Source organism: Aphis gossypii, chromosome 3 (assembly GCF_020184175.1).
Source record: "Aphis gossypii isolate Hap1 chromosome 3, ASM2018417v2, whole genome shotgun sequence".
NCBI classification, from domain to species: domain Eukaryota; kingdom Metazoa; phylum Arthropoda; class Insecta; order Hemiptera; family Aphididae; genus Aphis; species Aphis gossypii.
In genome coordinates this window covers 12,693,684-12,710,852 of record NC_065532.1, presented here as the reverse complement: position 1 = coordinate 12,710,852, position 17,169 = coordinate 12,693,684, and the positions used below count along the sequence as shown (strand labels likewise).

At 25.4% G+C, this 17,169-nt stretch overlaps 5 protein-coding genes across 9 annotated transcripts; 3 read left to right on the top strand and 2 right to left on the bottom strand.

The window, feature by feature from the left end:
• The first annotated feature begins 103 nt into the window (after window positions 1–103).
• On the top strand, window positions 104–1,047 carry LOC114123217 (60S ribosomal protein L32). The gene is made up of 4 exons (XM_027986120.2): window positions 104–264; window positions 465–564; window positions 632–784; window positions 848–1,047. The coding sequence occupies exons 2-4, from the start codon at window positions 472–474 to the stop codon at window positions 1,001–1,003; spliced, it is 402 nt and encodes a 133-aa protein (XP_027841921.1). The 5' UTR covers window positions 104–264; window positions 465–471; the 3' UTR covers window positions 1,004–1,047.
• On the bottom strand, window positions 1,044–4,120 carry LOC114123228 (MOB kinase activator-like 3). The gene is made up of 5 exons (XM_027986130.2): window positions 3,940–4,120; window positions 3,708–3,858; window positions 2,164–2,391; window positions 1,969–2,084; window positions 1,044–1,364 (listed from the first exon to the last, which is right to left on the bottom strand). Exons 1-5 carry the CDS (start codon window positions 3,979–3,981, stop codon window positions 1,230–1,232), a joined length of 672 nt encoding a protein of 223 aa, XP_027841931.2. The 5' UTR covers window positions 3,982–4,120; the 3' UTR covers window positions 1,044–1,229.
• A 70-nt stretch (window positions 4,121–4,190) lies between these two features.
• LOC114123207 (uncharacterized) lies at window positions 4,191–5,732 on the top strand. Of its 2 annotated transcripts, none has more exons than XM_050203340.1 (3): window positions 4,191–4,377; window positions 4,586–4,679; window positions 4,841–5,732. In XM_050203340.1, exons 1-3 carry the CDS (start codon window positions 4,337–4,339, stop codon window positions 5,546–5,548), a joined length of 843 nt encoding a protein of 280 aa, XP_050059297.1. In that variant the 5' UTR covers window positions 4,191–4,336; the 3' UTR covers window positions 5,549–5,732. The 2 variants fall into 2 exon arrangements, with proteins under 2 accessions (XP_050059297.1, XP_027841910.2); XM_027986109.2 differs by having other exon boundaries at window positions 4,218–4,377; window positions 4,540–4,679; window positions 4,841–5,731.
• A 2,556-nt stretch (window positions 5,733–8,288) lies between these two features.
• On the top strand, window positions 8,289–12,681 carry LOC114123199 (sedoheptulokinase-like). Of its 3 annotated transcripts, none has more exons than XM_050203330.1 (7): window positions 8,289–8,703; window positions 10,834–11,075; window positions 11,155–11,420; window positions 11,483–11,608; window positions 11,683–11,820; window positions 12,075–12,267; window positions 12,319–12,457. In XM_050203330.1, exons 1-7 carry the CDS (start codon window positions 8,485–8,487, stop codon window positions 12,323–12,325), a joined length of 1,191 nt encoding a protein of 396 aa, XP_050059287.1. In that variant the 5' UTR covers window positions 8,289–8,484; the 3' UTR covers window positions 12,326–12,457. The 3 variants fall into 3 exon arrangements, with proteins under 3 accessions (XP_050059287.1, XP_027841898.2, XP_050059288.1); XM_027986097.2 differs by having other exon boundaries at window positions 8,293–8,703; window positions 12,339–12,681; XM_050203331.1 differs by having other exon boundaries at window positions 8,556–8,703; window positions 10,797–11,075; window positions 12,339–12,681.
• Window positions 12,682–12,781: 100 nt separating this feature from the next.
• Window positions 12,782–16,260, bottom strand: LOC114123488 (uncharacterized). 2 transcript variants are annotated; one of them, XM_050203333.1, is made up of 4 exons: window positions 15,739–16,260; window positions 15,138–15,220; window positions 13,997–15,074; window positions 12,782–12,919 (listed from the first exon to the last, which is right to left on the bottom strand). In XM_050203333.1, the coding sequence occupies exons 1-3, from the start codon at window positions 15,812–15,814 to the stop codon at window positions 13,998–14,000; spliced, it is 1,236 nt and encodes a 411-aa protein (XP_050059290.1). In that variant the 5' UTR covers window positions 15,815–16,260; the 3' UTR covers window positions 12,782–12,919; window position 13,997. The 2 variants fall into 2 exon arrangements, with proteins under 2 accessions (XP_050059290.1, XP_027842298.2); XM_027986497.2 differs by having other exon boundaries at window positions 15,138–15,223; window positions 15,739–16,241.
• Window positions 16,261–17,169: the final 909 nt, after the last annotated feature.

Here is a 17,169-nt window from a genome sequence, read left to right as displayed (position 1 = left end):
ACTAACTTGATCGGTTTTTATTATTACTATCACATCTTTTACAGCGATTGCACTTCGAATTTAAGCGCCAAATAATTGATAACAATAAAATTATTGTAAGTCAACTTCATTAAAGCCGTGAGGTTGGTATGCTTTTAATGAGATAATGTCTTAGGGATGATAACCTCAAAATACGGTTAGCAGCCTGTGTTGTTTACTTTTATTCGCTGTGAGTACGACACTTCGACGTACGTCTACTTTTCCCGTAGGTAAATCCTATAAAATGTAAGTATATTTGTGAGATTTTATCCAAATTTATCTTTTCGATCCTCTAAAATATCATTTGTATGATTTCATTACGAATCGTATGTAGTGTTTCTATTTAGTCCAAATGATATTTTATTAATGTTTATATACGTTTTTCGTTTCCTAAAATCTGTCAAAATCTGTACATAACGATATTAATTTTTATCTAATTATTTTAGATTAACCATGTCGATCAAGCCAAAGTATCGTCCACAAATCATCAAAAAACGTACAAAGAAGTTTATCAGACATCAAAGTGATCGTTATGACAAACTCAAGGTAAGATTATTTGAGCAAATATTAAATCTTAACAGTATCATTTTTCACAATTGCTTTTTTTGTGTAGCCCAACTGGCGTAAACCCAAGGGTATTGACAACAGAGTTCGAAGACGTTTCAAGGGACAATATTTGATGCCCAATGTTGGTTATGGTAGTGACAAGAGAACTAGACACATGTTGCCTTCCAAATTCCGTAAAGTTCTTGTACACAATGTCAGAGTAAGTACATCTTACACATTAGACATAGTCTACATTGATTCTAATGAAATTTCAAAATTCTAGGAATTGGAAATGTTGATGATGCAGAACAGGAAGTACTGCGGAGAAATTGCCCACGGTGTTTCATCCAAAAATCGTAAAACCATTGTTTCTAGAGCCCAAGAGTTATCTATCAGATTAACCAATGGAAATGCACGTATTCGTACACAAGAGGGTTAAGTTTTGTAATCATTAATTAATAAATAAAAAGTTCTTAAAATCCATTTTTTTTGTTTTTGTATAATATACTAATCATATATTTTTCAATTCCTGATTAAATTAACAAAAGAATATTTATTTAAAAATATACATTATTAAGGTAACAAAATTATTAAATAAATGCCACATAGTATTTAAAAATATACACAATTTTTTAAAAATTAAAATCCATTTTGGTTACAAAATATTATTGATTTTGAAGACCATCCTGGCACATTTTTGATGTCATTTCCATTAATGGCTCCAATTCTTTATTAATGACTAGATCAAACTCGGTTATGAAATAATAGAAATGCTTATAACATGTGTTCACATGTGGTTCCTGAAAATAAAATTAAAGTATATAGTATTAGGCTTTAAGGAAACAACATTTTATAAATATGTTCATTTGAATTTTATCAAATGCACCAAAAGTTATAAATCTAAAATGTTACTGAAGTATAAAAGTGTGACTATCGTCTTGGAAAAATTTATTTAGTTAGTAATGTGATTTAATATTTAATGATTTAATAGCCCTTGGTATTTGTCGTTTTTTCCAAGTAAAATAATAATTTTTAATTTGTGAATTATTATTTATTATAAATGTTATGTATTGGTTAATGCTAGTGATGAGATATAAAACATGCTCAACAGTTTCAACATCCCATCTCTGCAACATAAAAATAACATTTATTTAAAACAATAAAACAAATAACTGATAACATCATTTAGCAATGAGGGAATATGATAAATAAAACAGAATAGATTTTGCTTTAATATTTTTAGTTATTAATTCGATATTTTTGAATGACAATTGTAATAGAAATATGAAATATATTATGATAAGAATATTTTGCTCTATAAATTATACTAGCCTTGAGTTATTAAATTTTACTTAAACATAATATATGGTAATTACAAATTTTAACCAATTAATTAATACTTACTGCGCCTATAGATATAATTCGATCAAAATGATGTATATAAACATGCACAAATACTCTAAATAATCGAGTAAGTATTTTTTTGCAAACTGGCATAAAAGTCTTTGGAAATGGTACATCTAATAACAAGTATCAAAAAGTACAACAATTTTAATAATGTAAAATCTTTTCTAATAATAACACTTTATTTAAACATACCTGTTGACACTGGGAATAAGTTCTCGTTATTAATTTGTGTTTCAATCCAATCCATGAGCAGTGAAACATACTGAGGTGCTGGTAATGGTGTTGGTTTTTTGTATCTTTCTTTATCAGCCCATAAATATTCAAACTTAGGGCCACCACTCATGGTTGGGCAAGATGTATCTGTACAGTAATCACAGACTGTGCCATAAATCAAATTAATTCGATTGAAGAAATCGACCACTGAAAATAAGAATTAAAGTATGTAAATATATTATAATAGTGTGCAGACTATATGCAGAAAAAATATTTCAACAAAACAATGGTATTGAAATCAATTTAAACTGTGATATTAATGGAAAAGTTGAGTATATTCGTGAACCTGTCATTAAAATTTGGTTAAATATAAAATTATCTAAATGGCTATGTATTCAGATTTATTTATTTTAATCACATTCTAACATAACTATACTAGAAAATTGTCAACAAATATGTGTATGCTGTTTACTTCTTAGTTCTTAACCAAAAAATCATTGGAAAAGTAATAATAATAATAGAATTTTATTGTACTTTTTAGTGATCTGGTTATTACTTAAATATTGGTAGTAGTACTGAATAAAATTTATATAGGTAGTTCAAATAATTTAATTGACCCAACCATTTTCAATTTCCAACCCCTCTGATAATTATTTTTTTAGCAGTGCTAAAAATAACTTCATCATAAAATTTAATAAAATTCTCGTGTTTATAACAATTATTGCAGACAAATATGCTGCTAAGCCTAGTGCATTTAATTTTACCAACCCAATATTTATGGCAGTTTATTTTAACTATCAGAAGTGCGTGTTTGACGACACTGAAAAAAGGTATTAACAAGATATCAATTTTTTTCAAATAAAATTGCATACTACATACAAGTGATATGGTAATGTAAATATTCAATTATATTTAACTTCAAATATTTTAATTATATTTATTAAAAGTTTTGTGTTTACATAATTTTAAATTTATTTAAAAACCTATGATTCCTTATATTGCATAATATCTTCATAGGCATGTACTGGCGTTGCTATGTAGCTAACTGTTAACTGCTAACAATGAATTTACCATTTTTATGTTTTGTGAAGTATAGATTCTGGCTTAAATCCTAAAGGTTATACATTATATAATATTAAAATATGATCGCTTATTTTTCTTTCACAAACAGTATACAACTATATGAGTACACTTGTATTAATTTTGTGCTTTTTGTCAATAACTATATCAGTTTATAACGAATGAAAGTTATTTTAAAGACTTTTTAAAAACATTTAGGTCTTAAGCAACACTTGTTGTTAAAGTTTAGCCAGAACTATGTGCATATTGTGTACATAAGTATGTGAAAAACTTGTTTAAATATTCAAAACATTGAATAAGTATAGTTTCAACTTTCAAGAGAATTTGTGATATAGAATAATGAGTATATTTATTGAAATATAGGGGCTAACGTTTTTAAACTTACTGCTAAGATATGATGTATTTTCAATAATAAATACAAGCATAAAATTTAATAATAATACCGTGAACAGCAATCCAATCATATAAGTCTTCGCCCTGTGGTAATTGTACTGCATTCCTTAAATTGATGCCAGAGTTTAACGAAGCTTGTGCATGTTTATACAACGAATAACGAAGAGTGCCTGGTGAAAACTTTTTTTTCGGTCTAAATGTCTGGAAATGTATTTTTTATGAATAATTTTTCTTTGTATACAAAAGTATATTTGTAATATATTACACTATTTTGTCACTTACTTTTCCTTTTTGAAAAAAATCAATAAAACCTCCAAAAGACATTTTGAAAATATATAATACTCAGTGAATACTGTTCCAAAAATTAATACTTAAATTAAATTATAATTAATAGTAATATTAACTTAAACTTAAGATATTTAAGTGGTTTTTAACTTCTATTATCTTCCCATTTTAATACAATGATATACAAAAACAGTGCATTGGGATAACATTATCAATAGTCATTTTCTGTTGTGGAATGCGATAATAACACCAATTTTAAAATATCTTAGTCCGTGATAACAGTGTAAAAAATTAAAAAGTTTGGCAGTTGCTGCAGCTTGCTGCTTTAGAATTTAGATATTATTGCTAGTATCCAAAGATTTAAATTAGTTGTTTAAAACTCTGCTAATATCTTATGATCTTATTAAATTACAGTATATCCATGAAGTTTACTGAGTAAGTGATTAAAATATTAAATAATTGATCTTGATCGTATTTTGTTAACAAAAGTCAAAATATTTAAAAGAAGTTAAAAATTTGAAATTATATTGAATTGCGATGAATCATTAAATAACCAAATCTTTTAATTTTTGTTGCGTGTGTTGCGGTGCTATGAAGAAATATGTTAACTATTAATAATTATAATGGAAATATCAAATTTTAGAAAAATAAATAAAGATCGTTTATCTGCATTTTTGAAACATTTGGAAAACAAAAACTTTTCTGGCAATTCTGATGAGACGTTTGGAAAATGTTTAGTAAGTCCTTATTTTTATACATTTCAATAATGAATAAATTAAGAGTATTCAAAATAATTAAGTTAAAAGTGTCATTAAACTAAATTAATATTGATATTATACTTATACTTTAAAATATTAAACTTAAGATTTATAATTAATTTTTTTTTTTTTGATTTTAGATGATTTTGAAAACATTATTGTACACTTCATCGGACTTTATACCTGACAATACGCTTAGCACACAGTCTAACATTCAAACATTTCTGTATTCTATTAATTTTGATGTAATAGAACCTGATCACTTGATCAAATTAAAATCAATACTTGATCAAGCAGCAGACTTTGATGTATATGCTAGATACATAGAATCTATCTTAAATAAAAACAATAAGTCATTGAATTCAGTTTTAATGACTCTTTGGACTCAATTAGGATCAAATGTATTGAGATTGCCTATAATTATTCTAGAAAAAACCATCAAAGTGAATCCTTTAATTTTTGAAAAAACAATTTTGTCTACAGTATTGTTGTGGGAAGTCAACGACTTAATTGATATATGTTCTAAATCACCATTAGTATTCCAAACATGCTCAAGTATATTTAATGAATTGCTCATTAAGTTAAACTTTACCAATAAATTTATGGAGTTTTTGAACTACTTCGTAAACAGTGTTGGTTCACGGTGTATTGAAAACAACATTGATATTGCTGATATCTATCCTAACAGATGTAGAAGTATATTAACCTTAAGAGACATTAAGAACAAAAATTCAACTTTAGTAACAGAACATGATATAAATGACGAAGTAAAAAAATTAGCTTTAGATTACCCCAAGGAATCTATTTGTTTGTTAAGTCATTTTCCAGATTTATACATATCATACTGAAGAATCTGTTACCATTTACTGTATTAGACGTGAACATTTTTTTGTTTATCACAATTAAAATACATGTTAAAAACTGAGCTTAACTAAACAATAATAATAATTTATACTTTATAAATTATAATACCTACCTACCAATATATATTATTGTACCCATACAATGTACTTTCCTATGTATTATTATCATACTAACATGTAACATATATCTATGTGTATAATTTTTTTTAATTACCTATACTGAAAATAAAATAATTATAATTGTACCATTTTGATGATGTATATACCTATATTGTTATTAATTTATTATGATTTATATTAATATTTGAAAATGTCTTTATTATGAAAAGATTTAAAATTTAATAAACAATAAATTTCATTTCATTTTTAAGACCTAGTTTGGTTATTACATACTTATTTGGTAACAAAAAAAAAAGTACAATCACATTGATTTTCCTTCTCGAACGATCTTTCAAAGTTTGAGACATCTGTAATTTTTATCCAATCTCCTATAATGTATTGTACCTTAGGGGTATTGTTTTTTATTTTGTTTTTGATAGTCTATTTGTGTAAAAAATGTTTAGTAAAATTTATCAATTTCATGGTTCCTTTAATATTACCTTTTTAAATTAAAAATATATATTATTTTGATAAATTATTTTTTGCATAAAATTTATGAAGATGTGATTTTCATTGAAACTAAAATAATTATTGAATATTCATATATATATATTTTTTTTTTTTTGATGCTAATAGCAACAAAATATGTAACTATATAGCCAGTGCAAAATAAATTTTCTTTAAGATACAAAGTTTGGAGCTTAAACTGCTTAAAGTATACATTTTCTCTTTGAGATGATTTTAATTATTATTTTCTACAGACCACAGTCGTGCATAATAATAATTACACTGTTAAAACTTTTTGTCAGTGTGTCTTTTGTGATGGCTTGTTGCAACCTACATTTCACGTTTGTAAAGGCTATTATAAGATGTCATTTTATAGTTGTGTAATTTAAACAAATTAAATCAACTTTTTATTTTTAAAAATCGATTTAAATTTATCTAGATCAGCGGTTCTTAACCTATGGTTTGCCCCTTCCCCTTGGGGGGTTCGCGATACTCATATCTGGGGTCTGCGCCAGCCTGAATACGTCGTAATTTGTATTCGAAAAAAATTGGTAGGGGGTCCGTGATTTTCAAAAAGTTAAAGAGCCACTGATCTAGATTTTAGACTTACCTAATTAAATATTAGGTAAGTAGGTATATAAAAATTATTTTTATTCATATTAAAATAATTAAGTAATAGATAATATTACAGTATGTAGGTAATTATGTACTTAAACATTTTTTTTAAATAATATGCGTATAATGTATAGGCATACCGCATACAGTGTGTTAACTCTACAATCTACGAAGGTACCTATAGGATTATTCATTGTCAATTTCACAATTTACAATTTTTGTTTTTTCTAAGTATATAGTATAATATGTACCTTGCTTCTCAATTAAATCGATGAATGTTCACCACCATAAGTTATATAAATACAAGAAAAGGGGGGGGGGGCAAATGCCCTATCTTGCTCCCTCAATGGGCGCCCATGCCTTATTAGTACCATTCATACCTACATACTATGTACCATGTTTTTTTGTCATGCCTACTCACGAGATCCTATTAATATAAATTAATAATTATTATAGATTCTCAAAACATTTAAGTGTGTAGGTCAGTGGCGTATTGGGGAGGTGTAAGGGATTTCTCCCCAAAACCAAAATCTTTTATATAATGGTTAGAACAAAATAAAAATGACGTAGGTACTAATAATTTGTAATTAGTATCATAAATATAATATTATATAACCTAACCTAACCTAACGTGTTAAAGGACCTGCAAACGTGCGTAATTTTTGTTCCTTATTTTTAAATAAGTGAAAGTGAATTAAACATATACTTTCTGTGGTCCGACACCTTTTCTAAGTCCTAGAATTGTAGGTACTAGGCAAATCACATTTTTAATTGAAAGTGTTTTCTAACAAACATAGTCCCGTCAACAACGAATAGATCCATTAAAATCGAACTTCAGTAATCATCATTAATTAACTTAATTAATTTTTATTTTAAAAAATCCTTTCTTAGTGAGTGTCTACACCATAAAACAAAAATACTGTCCGAATTTCATATGGTTATAGCTACGGTGGTTTTTTCTATTTTTACACTTTTCTACCATTTTAACCCCCTTTAGGGGTTGAATTTTCAAAAATCCTTTCTAAGCTGATGTCTACGTAATAATAGCTATCTGTATGCCAAATTTCAGCGCGATTCGTCCAATGATTTGAGCTGTGCGTTGATAGATCAGTCAATCAGCTTACTAGCTGTTTTATATTTACAGAAGATAAGATTTTGCCTGTTAATGTAAGTAATAATACAACCACCATCGATCATTTATCTAATTTAAACAATATTATAGGTAGTTAATAGAGAATAGCTATATGTTGTACATAGGTACTTCCTACCTACTTCAACAGTAGGTATTGTTCAAATACATGTCTACATATTATATGAGTACCTATATGGCTAAAATATAAAATAATGAATAATAATTCGATAAGGACGTGTTGGCGTTTACTTAAATGTATATGACCTCAAACCAGTTTGACCTAAGAGTATTTACTATTTAATACTGATACAGTGATATTGCATTTCGTACGATAGACTGCATATTATTATATAGAAATATTTCAAGCAAACCAAACAACCAGTTTTAATTTAATTTTCGGCGAACGTAGTTATTCGTACTTAAATGTTACATATATAGTTGGTTTTAAATTTTAATGTTAATATATTTTGTTATTCGTAAAATTAAACATTCATAGCGTATTAAAAAAAAAAAAAACATTTAATTTTTGTACACAAATAATAAGTTGATAACCATCTATCGTTGCACTATGGATTTCGACAAATTAATACTAGGAATAGACATAGGAACAAGTTCAGTAAAAATTTCACTTTTAGACAGTAGCACTTCAAAATCTATTTATGCGAAATCTGTCCCAACCAAAGCAAAAACTAGTTCTAGTCATCAAAAAGGTGACGAGCAAGATGTTTTCAACATTTTGAAAGCAATGCAAGAATGCTTGAAATCACCAGGAAAAATTATGGAAAAGGTAAATATTTAAATCAAAAATTAAACTACCTATATATCTATAGGTATTCTTTATTCTATATCTACAACCATATTATTATTGAAATCATAAGCGTGCGCAGGTCTTCTTGGCAGGGGAGGCAATACCTTAGCTATGGAGGTCCAGATTTCAACCCCCCCCCCCGTTTGTAGGTATAATATAAGATAGCGGTGAAACGGAAAATCTCGCAGGGGAGGCAGCCGCCTCCCCTGCCTCCCCCGTGCGCACGCTTATGATTGAAATCATATAGATTATAGATATATCTGTACATTGTACAATTTACAGTGTATATTGATAATATTTATATAATATATCGAGTATGAAATTATTTAAATAGATAACATTGTATCTATATATAATATTTTACAATCTATATTGAATATAGATACTGTTATAAATAGTTTGAATTTTGTAGCATTTGCTATTATTATAGAATAATAAACATAGATTTAACTAGCTTAATTTATAAGTTACAGAGTAAGTTATACCTATGTACCTACATTTTCTAGCATTAGTTAAACAAATTGAATATTTAAAATGTTTATTCAATATAGCTACTTTCTTCAAACGCTTATAAAAAAATCGTGAATGGATGTATCAAATACTTTTAAATTGCTAAAATAAGAGCTCAGTAAATTTTTGTATGAAATTTTCAAGGTTTTTAATTTTATTAAGCATACACATTTTTATCAACACTTTAAACCGTGGAATGTTATAAATGTCTACGAATAATATTTTTTGAATAATAAAAAAAAAAATATTAAAATCGTCTGATAAGATATTGCGACTTTACGCGTAAATATTAAATTCGTCAAAATGTAAACTTCATAATATGCTCCATATGATAGGTATACTTATGCTATAACTAAGAACACTTAAAGTTAAAAAAAAAAAAATTCAAATATCTATAAATTACAACATAAACATTTGGAGAGAATTCTATGGAAAAAATAGTTACGATTTATTTATTTTTTTGTTAATACTTGTTTTGATATAAATTTTATGAAAAATGGTGCAGTCAGAACATTTATTTTTTTCAACTTCTTATTGTTTATGCAAAAAAAAAAAAACACTCATAAAATAAACAAATATTTCTAATTTTTGAACATATTTCAATGTATTTTATTAGTTTATACTTTATAATTTTATAATATAACATATATTATAGTTATTTTTAGTACTTTAAATTTTAAGCTCTGGTTATAAGTATTTTGTATTCAAATACAATTTAGGTATACTTACTCGTATAATTTATAATTTATTATTTAAAATACATTTTAATTTTAATAAATGTATCATTTTTAGATTTTAATATTAAAATAGATATAGGGGCCTATAAATAATTTCCAATACTTAGCATAGGGTTATCAATATTCACCAAGTATGCTCACTTCAAACCCCATGTCCACTATTTTATCCATTATAATGAATTTATTTAAATTATGATATTTTGGATTTTTCAAATACCTATATTTAAAAATCAAATTTTCAGTCTCAATTTTTTGTAATACTTAAGAAATAGGTGTAGTAATTGAAACTTCTGTTTTTCTTAATTAAAATCCTTTTTTTAAAAAAGCCTAAGAGTCAAGCAAGGAACATGCATCGTTTACAAATAAAATTAAAAATTAATAATACTGTTGGATTTATCTAAATTATTACAATTTTAAAATTACCATAGCCTCCATGGCTTTAAAACTAATTAACATACACAATGTAAAATAATCCAAAAACTAGTTCCAATTTCAATTTGAATACAAAAAAAATCTCAAGAATTTGAAATCAAGTTTTTTAAATTTATTTATAAATACCAAAAATCAAATTAAAAATAACTAAAATGTATTAGGTTCAAAATTTACTGAATATAAATGAGGGTATGAGTATGCTTGGTGAATCATTCTGTACACCTAACTATCTTAGAAAATATAAATTATTCAATATTTTAATTTCAATCAAGTATTTTATATTTGTTTTAATGTAAATACATACATACATAATTATAATTATAATTTATGTAAATAGTTTTAATCCAAAAAGTAAAAATTACTTGAGTATTTTTAATTTAAATAATTACCTAGATAAAAATTTGATCAACTATCTGATCCTGGTAATAAGGTAAAAGCGATTGGTATTTGTGGTCAAATGCATGGAATAGTTTTTTGGGATGAACAATTTGTACAAACATTTTGGGATAATGAGTTTACCAACGAAACAAAGAAATTAGTATCTAATTTATATACATGGCAAGATGCACGTACAGATTTAAAATTTTTGACAAAGCTGCCAAAACCTCGTTCTCATTTAAAGGCATACTCAGGTTATGGATGTAATACCATTTTTTGGTTAAAAGAAAATCAGTAAGTTTTATGAGTGCAACAAAAATTGAATATTTAAAAATAAAATACAATACAATATAATTTTATACATACATTTTAGACCAGAAATATTGAGTAATTTTAAGCATTGTGGCACAATTCAAGATTTAATCGTATCAATACTTTGTAATCAAGGAAAACCAGTCATGTCTACTCACAATGCAGCAAGTTGGGGATATTTTGATGTAATTGAATGTTCCTGGAATACAGATATTTTAATTCAAGCAAATTTTCCAGTTCATCTATTACCATTAGTTGTACAGCCTGGAAAAATTTTTGGGACATTATATGAAACAATTTACCATATACCAAAAGGCGCAGTAGTTGGTAAATGATTGACATTTAAAAAAAATATAATATACCATGTAATTAATTAAATTACCATTAAGGTGTTGCTCTTGGTGATTTACAATGTTCAGTAATAGCCACGTTAACATCAATGACAGATGCTGTTATTAACATTTCAACTTCAGCTCAAGTAGCGTTTGTGACTAAAATAATTGAGAAACAATGCGGTAAAATTAAAGTTTATTAGTGTTTTGGATAATCCTAATTGTATTTGTTGTATAATTTGATATTGTTAGATTAGATGGCGTTGAATATTTTCCATATTATGATAATCACTTTTTGGCAGTAGCAGCTTCTTTGAATGGTGGAAATGTCTTAGACTGTTTTGTTAGATCTGTGCTTAGTTGGGTATCTGCTCTTGGATTAACTATTACTGAAGGTAATTTAAAATAATAATATTATTTATTTATCAATACTCTACAGCATTTTAATGAACTTAAGGCTTACAACTAAGTTTTGAAGATCAGTTTATAATTATTAATTAGCTTGTAGTCAGATAAAACGTCAGCTTTTTATTTTTAAACAGTATAACCCAAACTAGTCTTAAAAACTAGTTTATACTGCGCAAAATATTTTTAAATTCTTTTTACTTTTTATTGATACATACATAATTATATATCAATTTTATTTCAGATGAACTGTGGAATCGACTGTTACATTTACCAGACGAAGAACATTCGACACCTCTTATAGTAAACCCTTTAATTTTTGGCGAAAGACATGATCCAACAACATTTGGATCATTAATAAATGTTACAAATAATAACTTCACATTATCAGAATTGTTTTCAGGTTTTTGCAAAGGACTCATTAATAATTTACTTAAGTAAATATATTAATACAATGCAATAATAACATAAAAATATAAAATCATAAGAATTTAATTTATGATTTTAGAATGATGCCAAGAGAAATGTTATTGAAAGCTGGAATTCAAAGAATCATAGGTTCAGGATCAGTCATAACTAGAAACCATATAATAAAAAAAGAAATAGAAAATTGTTTTAATCTTCCACTAAGTCTACAAATGCCAGAAGATTCTGCTTTTGGCGTTGCTTTAGCGTTATTGAAGAATAATCCTCATTTGTTTAGTTAGAAAATAATAAAATTAATTTTATTATTACAAATGTCCATTAAATTATATATATTATAATAAATATACATATTAATATATTATACATAAAATACATAAGAACAGAAAAGAAATGTTTGGTAAATATAATAGATGTACAACTTGGCATTATCAATTCAAAAATGTATTTAACACTTCAATATTGCAATCATCATAACTACTATAATATTAATTTATATGTAAATAATAATAATAATAAAAAAAAATATTAAAAAAATAAAATTATATTAAATACTTGAGTAGTTGAATAAAAATAATTAAACGTCACAATAAAAATTGAAAACTAACAAATTAAGTTCTTTTAATATTATTAGTTTTATCTTTTGGATTATTCACAGGTCAAATGCTGAAACATAAAATAGACTTGTTATCGATATGTAAAATATATTCAAATTAAATGTATAGATAAATAAAAATAAATATATATTGAGCATACACAGTTAAATAAAATACAATTTGCACTTCATAATAGCTCTAAATTTTTAATTTGTAGACAATATTATTCATTACATTTTTATTATTTTTGAAAATACTCTCGAAGTGTTTTACTATATTATTATTATTCAAATAATAATTTTTCAGGTAATATAGTAATATATTATATACATATGTTAGAAGTAACGTTTATATTTAGATAATGTTGATATTATTTGCCATGAATATTATAAAATAATGGCGTATATGTATTAACATTAACTGAATAATAAGATATTAGCTAAGAACTATTGTCTTAACAACTATAAAAATGTTTCATACATGAGATAAAATAATTCAAATTTTTTATCAATATTCTATGATATAATTTCTATCATTAACCCTTTCTAACAATATGAGTTTATTTTTAATGAGTTACTTACTAATTATACAACATTAAATTGAGTTACTATCAAAATTTTAAATTATAACTTGAAATATAATTTTAATACATAGAATTAATGTGTTATTCTTTATTATTACATGGCATGCTTCAATGACATTTAGAATTGCACCAAATGCTAGATAATTTATACTTATACTGATATTAATAATTTCAAATTTATTCAAACGATGAGATGTATTGCCGTTTTCCTATTTATTAATTATATATAAGAATTTTTCATTTAATAAATAAGATGAATTATTATCTTCTCATTTTTGTTTTTTTGTTAAAATAGAAATATTGATTACTAAATTTAGTCAGTTTAAAGAAAAAATAAACTTAGGCATACTACTTAAAAAGTAGGAACTACCAAGAATAACTTGTATTATATAATATGCAGTTAGTCTTATAACACATTAACAGAAAAATCTGGTTAGAAATTATGATAAAACTAATTATTTGAAGTTATAAAATTATAAAATATTACCAGTAATTACTAAGTAGTAAAATTTAGAATCAATGTAATCAATGTAACTTTTAAAAATATATAATATATAATATTACCTTAAGAACTACTATTCAGGTGCATTAATTGTTCTTGTAAAACAAACGACATTGTACATGGTGTTAAAACCCCTTTATTTAACATTTCTTCTCGGGTTTTGCCTTTAGTCTTTGGAGTTTTCAAAAAACTGCAATCTTTATTTAAATTGTTGAAAATTCCATAAGCACCAGTCATTCTAGTATAATTTTTTTCTTTTACGGTTTCTACAGTGCTATTTGATATCTGTGATTCAACACTGTCATTATTTCCGTCCTGAACTTTTTTCAACAATTTATCATAGTTTTCATTAACTTTATTTTCTATAATGCCAAAATGTTTTTCAATTTCTAGTTCAATTTCTTTGAACCGGGTCTTCATTAAATTACAACATTGTAATTTAGTTTGGCGAATATCATCAATTTCTTTTTTTTTAAGCTCCTCAATATCTTCAGCTAATAATGACAGATTCAATTTTTGAGTTTGGTGAATATCATCAATTTCTTTGTTTTTTAATTCTTCAATTTCTTCAACTGATAAAGGCATATTTGATACTTGAGTTTTGTAAGTATCATCAATTTCTTTATTTTTCATTGTTTCATCTAATACAGGTACATTTGATACTTGACTTTGGCTAAGAGACTGACATATGTCTGGCTTTAAAGTATTACTTAAGTCTATTAAACTTGGAGTTACAAATTTATTAAAATTATTTTCATTGACAGGAGTCAAATTTTCATCAGGTATTGAGACATTGAATATGTCTGCATTATTTTGGACAGATTCTAAGTGTCGGTTTAATAAATACTTAGAGGCAGATGATAATGCATTGTTAAACTGTACTTTTTCATACTTGGTACAAGGTGAGTCAATTAGTGTGTTAAAAAGTTCTTTTGATTGCATTACAGGTTCATGAGGCTTTTGACGGGATTTCCCCATCGATGATTCAAGAAGTTTGATTCTACTAGGTGGAGATAAGGGAATTTTATTATGGTTATTAAACATATCCATGTATGTAGATTTAGGTATGTCAAAAGTATTTTCTGTATAAAGTTTATCATGACTTTTGGATTTTGATGAAGAAAATTGAAAATTGTTAATCTGAAAATAAATAGTAATACGTTAATTGTTACTTTAATACTGTATTTAAATATTTATAAATACCTCATGTAATGGCTTCAATGTACGTTTCATAACAAATGTATCATCATCAAATAAAGCTTTTTTTGGTCCTACTGATACTTTTTCTTCTGAAAAATAAAAATACAGACATAAAATATTTCATTTTACATAAACAGTACCTAACCTACCTAAACCATTGATTAAAAATACAGAACACTTTATCAATATATAAACTATGTAGGCGATAGTTAATTAAAATATAAAATTATTAATAAATAAATTAAAAAAATAAAACATTTTTAAAGTAATAAATCAGAGCAATAGTTGTTCCTCTATAATTATTAACTAGAGAAATTTTACTCGATACTGGAATAATTGTCCTTATTTATTATTAATATCTAGCTACTATATATTATATAAATACGAATAGAGTACCTAGTATTCAGAAGATGGTTATAGACTATAGTTATAGGTTGACCATTTTCTATTCTAAAGCTTGCATACTTTGTCAAAGTTATATTGTTTGAGTAATTATTAGTGAACCCTAGACCAAAGTTCTATGACTTATAGGTAATTTATACAATATGTAATATAATATAGAAAGTAATAAATACATAATTATATTATAGTACTTAGTACTTACCATTATCATATTCAGGAGTAAGTTTAACAAGATTTTGTACAACACTACGACGGCCAACGCGCCTTTCTTTATTCATTTTGTAACTTCAAGACTATTAATGTACACACAAATTAGAAAACAGACGGATTTAGAAAAATCCAACAAAATATAAAATCGATTAGTGTTAAAGAGTTAATTCAATATCTAATAACAAGTAACAAACATCTAAGGTATTCAACAATATAAAAATTCGAAATTCGACAGTTAAAATGTTAAATTGAATAAATTGAAAATTGATAAAACTTTAAAAATTAAAAGCACGGTTATAGTTGTACAACACTACAGTCTACAACCGTGATCAAAAGTAAATTCCGTTAGAACACGAATGTACCTTGATGGCTTGATAGTTGATGTACATAGATGATAATATTATTATGGTTGATATTTACTTTGAAATTTGAATCGGAATTTCAAACACTCCGGAAAAATAACCGATATTTTAAATCTTATATCAATTATTATCAGGTGAAGATTTGAAGGAATTTCCGCGGTGCATGGAAAAGACAATTTATGATTAATATTATTCCCCGCCAGTTTTTTAATTTCATATACTATCACAACTTTTTGTATCACAAAATAATTGTTCCACAATAAATTTGTTCAAATTGAAATAATATATTATAGTAGTATAGACCATATACGTATAGTAATATACTAGTATAGTACCATAAGTTATACAGTCCATATTTTTGGTGGTGGTGTTGGTATTTAATCTTTATTTTTAAGTTAAAAAATGATCAACGCGTTAAACGTCTCTAGAATCTTTTATTATATTTTTAAACCTTAAGTATTATTGTTAAAAACCGTAAATTTTAAAATTTTCACCATAAATATTTGCAAATGTCTATGAAATTATAGAATTTCACAAAATTTTGAGTTCAAACGCTCATAAAAATTATTGTTGATTTCTATCGACAAAAGTTTAAAGTTTTGAACATCAAATTCTATATAAAATATATTTTAATTTTTTCCGAATAATAAACAATGAATATTATATCGATTTTATTTTTTCCTGAATGATTACACAATAAGTTGTATGTTTTGATTTTCAAAAACAATGTGGTTTTGGATACAAAATTAGATTTAATTTAGTATATACTTTAGAGAAGTCAAATAAAAAAAATCCAAGAACAAACAAAAAATTTAAGGGAAACGTGAATTTTTACGCAAATCCAACTTTCAACAAAATCGATAATGGTTTTTTATGTATGTTGAAAACGAATAACCAGAGACAATTACTTGTGAAATTTTCACTAGATATTTGAACTAAAATCTTATATTAATATTATAATTTTCATTTCTATAAATGTCGATAAAAAATTATTCACTGGATCAATATTCTTAATCGAAAATTTTTTTTACTGAGGCCATAACTTATAAATAATTTTTTTT

Coding starts and splice junctions, on each gene's coding strand:
- LOC114123199 (XM_027986097.2), top strand. CDS start 8,485: ATGGATTTCGACAAATTAATACTAGGAATAGACATAGGAACAAGTTCA. Junction 11,076..11,154: donor TTTTGGTTAAAAGAAAATCA/GTAAGTTTTATG, acceptor CATACATTTTAG/ACCAGAAATATTGAGTAATT. Junction 11,421..11,482: donor ACCAAAAGGCGCAGTAGTTG/GTAAATGATTGA, acceptor ATTACCATTAAG/GTGTTGCTCTTGGTGATTTA.
- LOC114123488 (XM_027986497.2), bottom strand. CDS start 15,814: ATGAATAAAGAAAGGCGCGTTGGCCGTCGTAGTGTTGTACAAAATCTT. Junction 15,224..15,738: donor TACTCCTGAATATGATAATG/GTAAGTACTAAG, acceptor TTTATTTTTCAG/AAGAAAAAGTATCAGTAGGA. Junction 15,075..15,137: donor CATTGAAGCCATTACATGAG/GTATTTATAAAT, acceptor ATTTATTTTCAG/ATTAACAATTTTCAATTTTC.
- LOC114123217 (XM_027986120.2), top strand. CDS start 472: ATGTCGATCAAGCCAAAGTATCGTCCACAAATCATCAAAAAACGTACA. Junction 565..631: donor ATCGTTATGACAAACTCAAG/GTAAGATTATTT, acceptor TTTTTTGTGTAG/CCCAACTGGCGTAAACCCAA. Junction 785..847: donor TTCTTGTACACAATGTCAGA/GTAAGTACATCT, acceptor TCAAAATTCTAG/GAATTGGAAATGTTGATGAT.
- LOC114123207 (XM_050203340.1), top strand. CDS start 4,337: ATGATCTTATTAAATTACAGTATATCCATGAAGTTTACTGA. Junction 4,378..4,585: donor ATATCCATGAAGTTTACTGA/GTAAGTGATTAA, acceptor ATCAAATTTTAG/AAAAATAAATAAAGATCGTT. Junction 4,680..4,840: donor AGACGTTTGGAAAATGTTTA/GTAAGTCCTTAT, acceptor TTTTGATTTTAG/ATGATTTTGAAAACATTATT.
- LOC114123228 (XM_027986130.2), bottom strand. CDS start 3,981: ATGTCTTTTGGAGGTTTTATTGATTTTTTTCAAAAAGGAAAA. Junction 3,859..3,939: donor ATTTTTTTCAAAAAGGAAAA/GTAAGTGACAAA, acceptor ATACATTTCCAG/ACATTTAGACCGAAAAAAAA. Junction 1,365..1,968: donor GAATTATATCTATAGGCGCA/GTAAGTATTAAT, acceptor TTTTATTTTCAG/GAACCACATGTGAACACATG.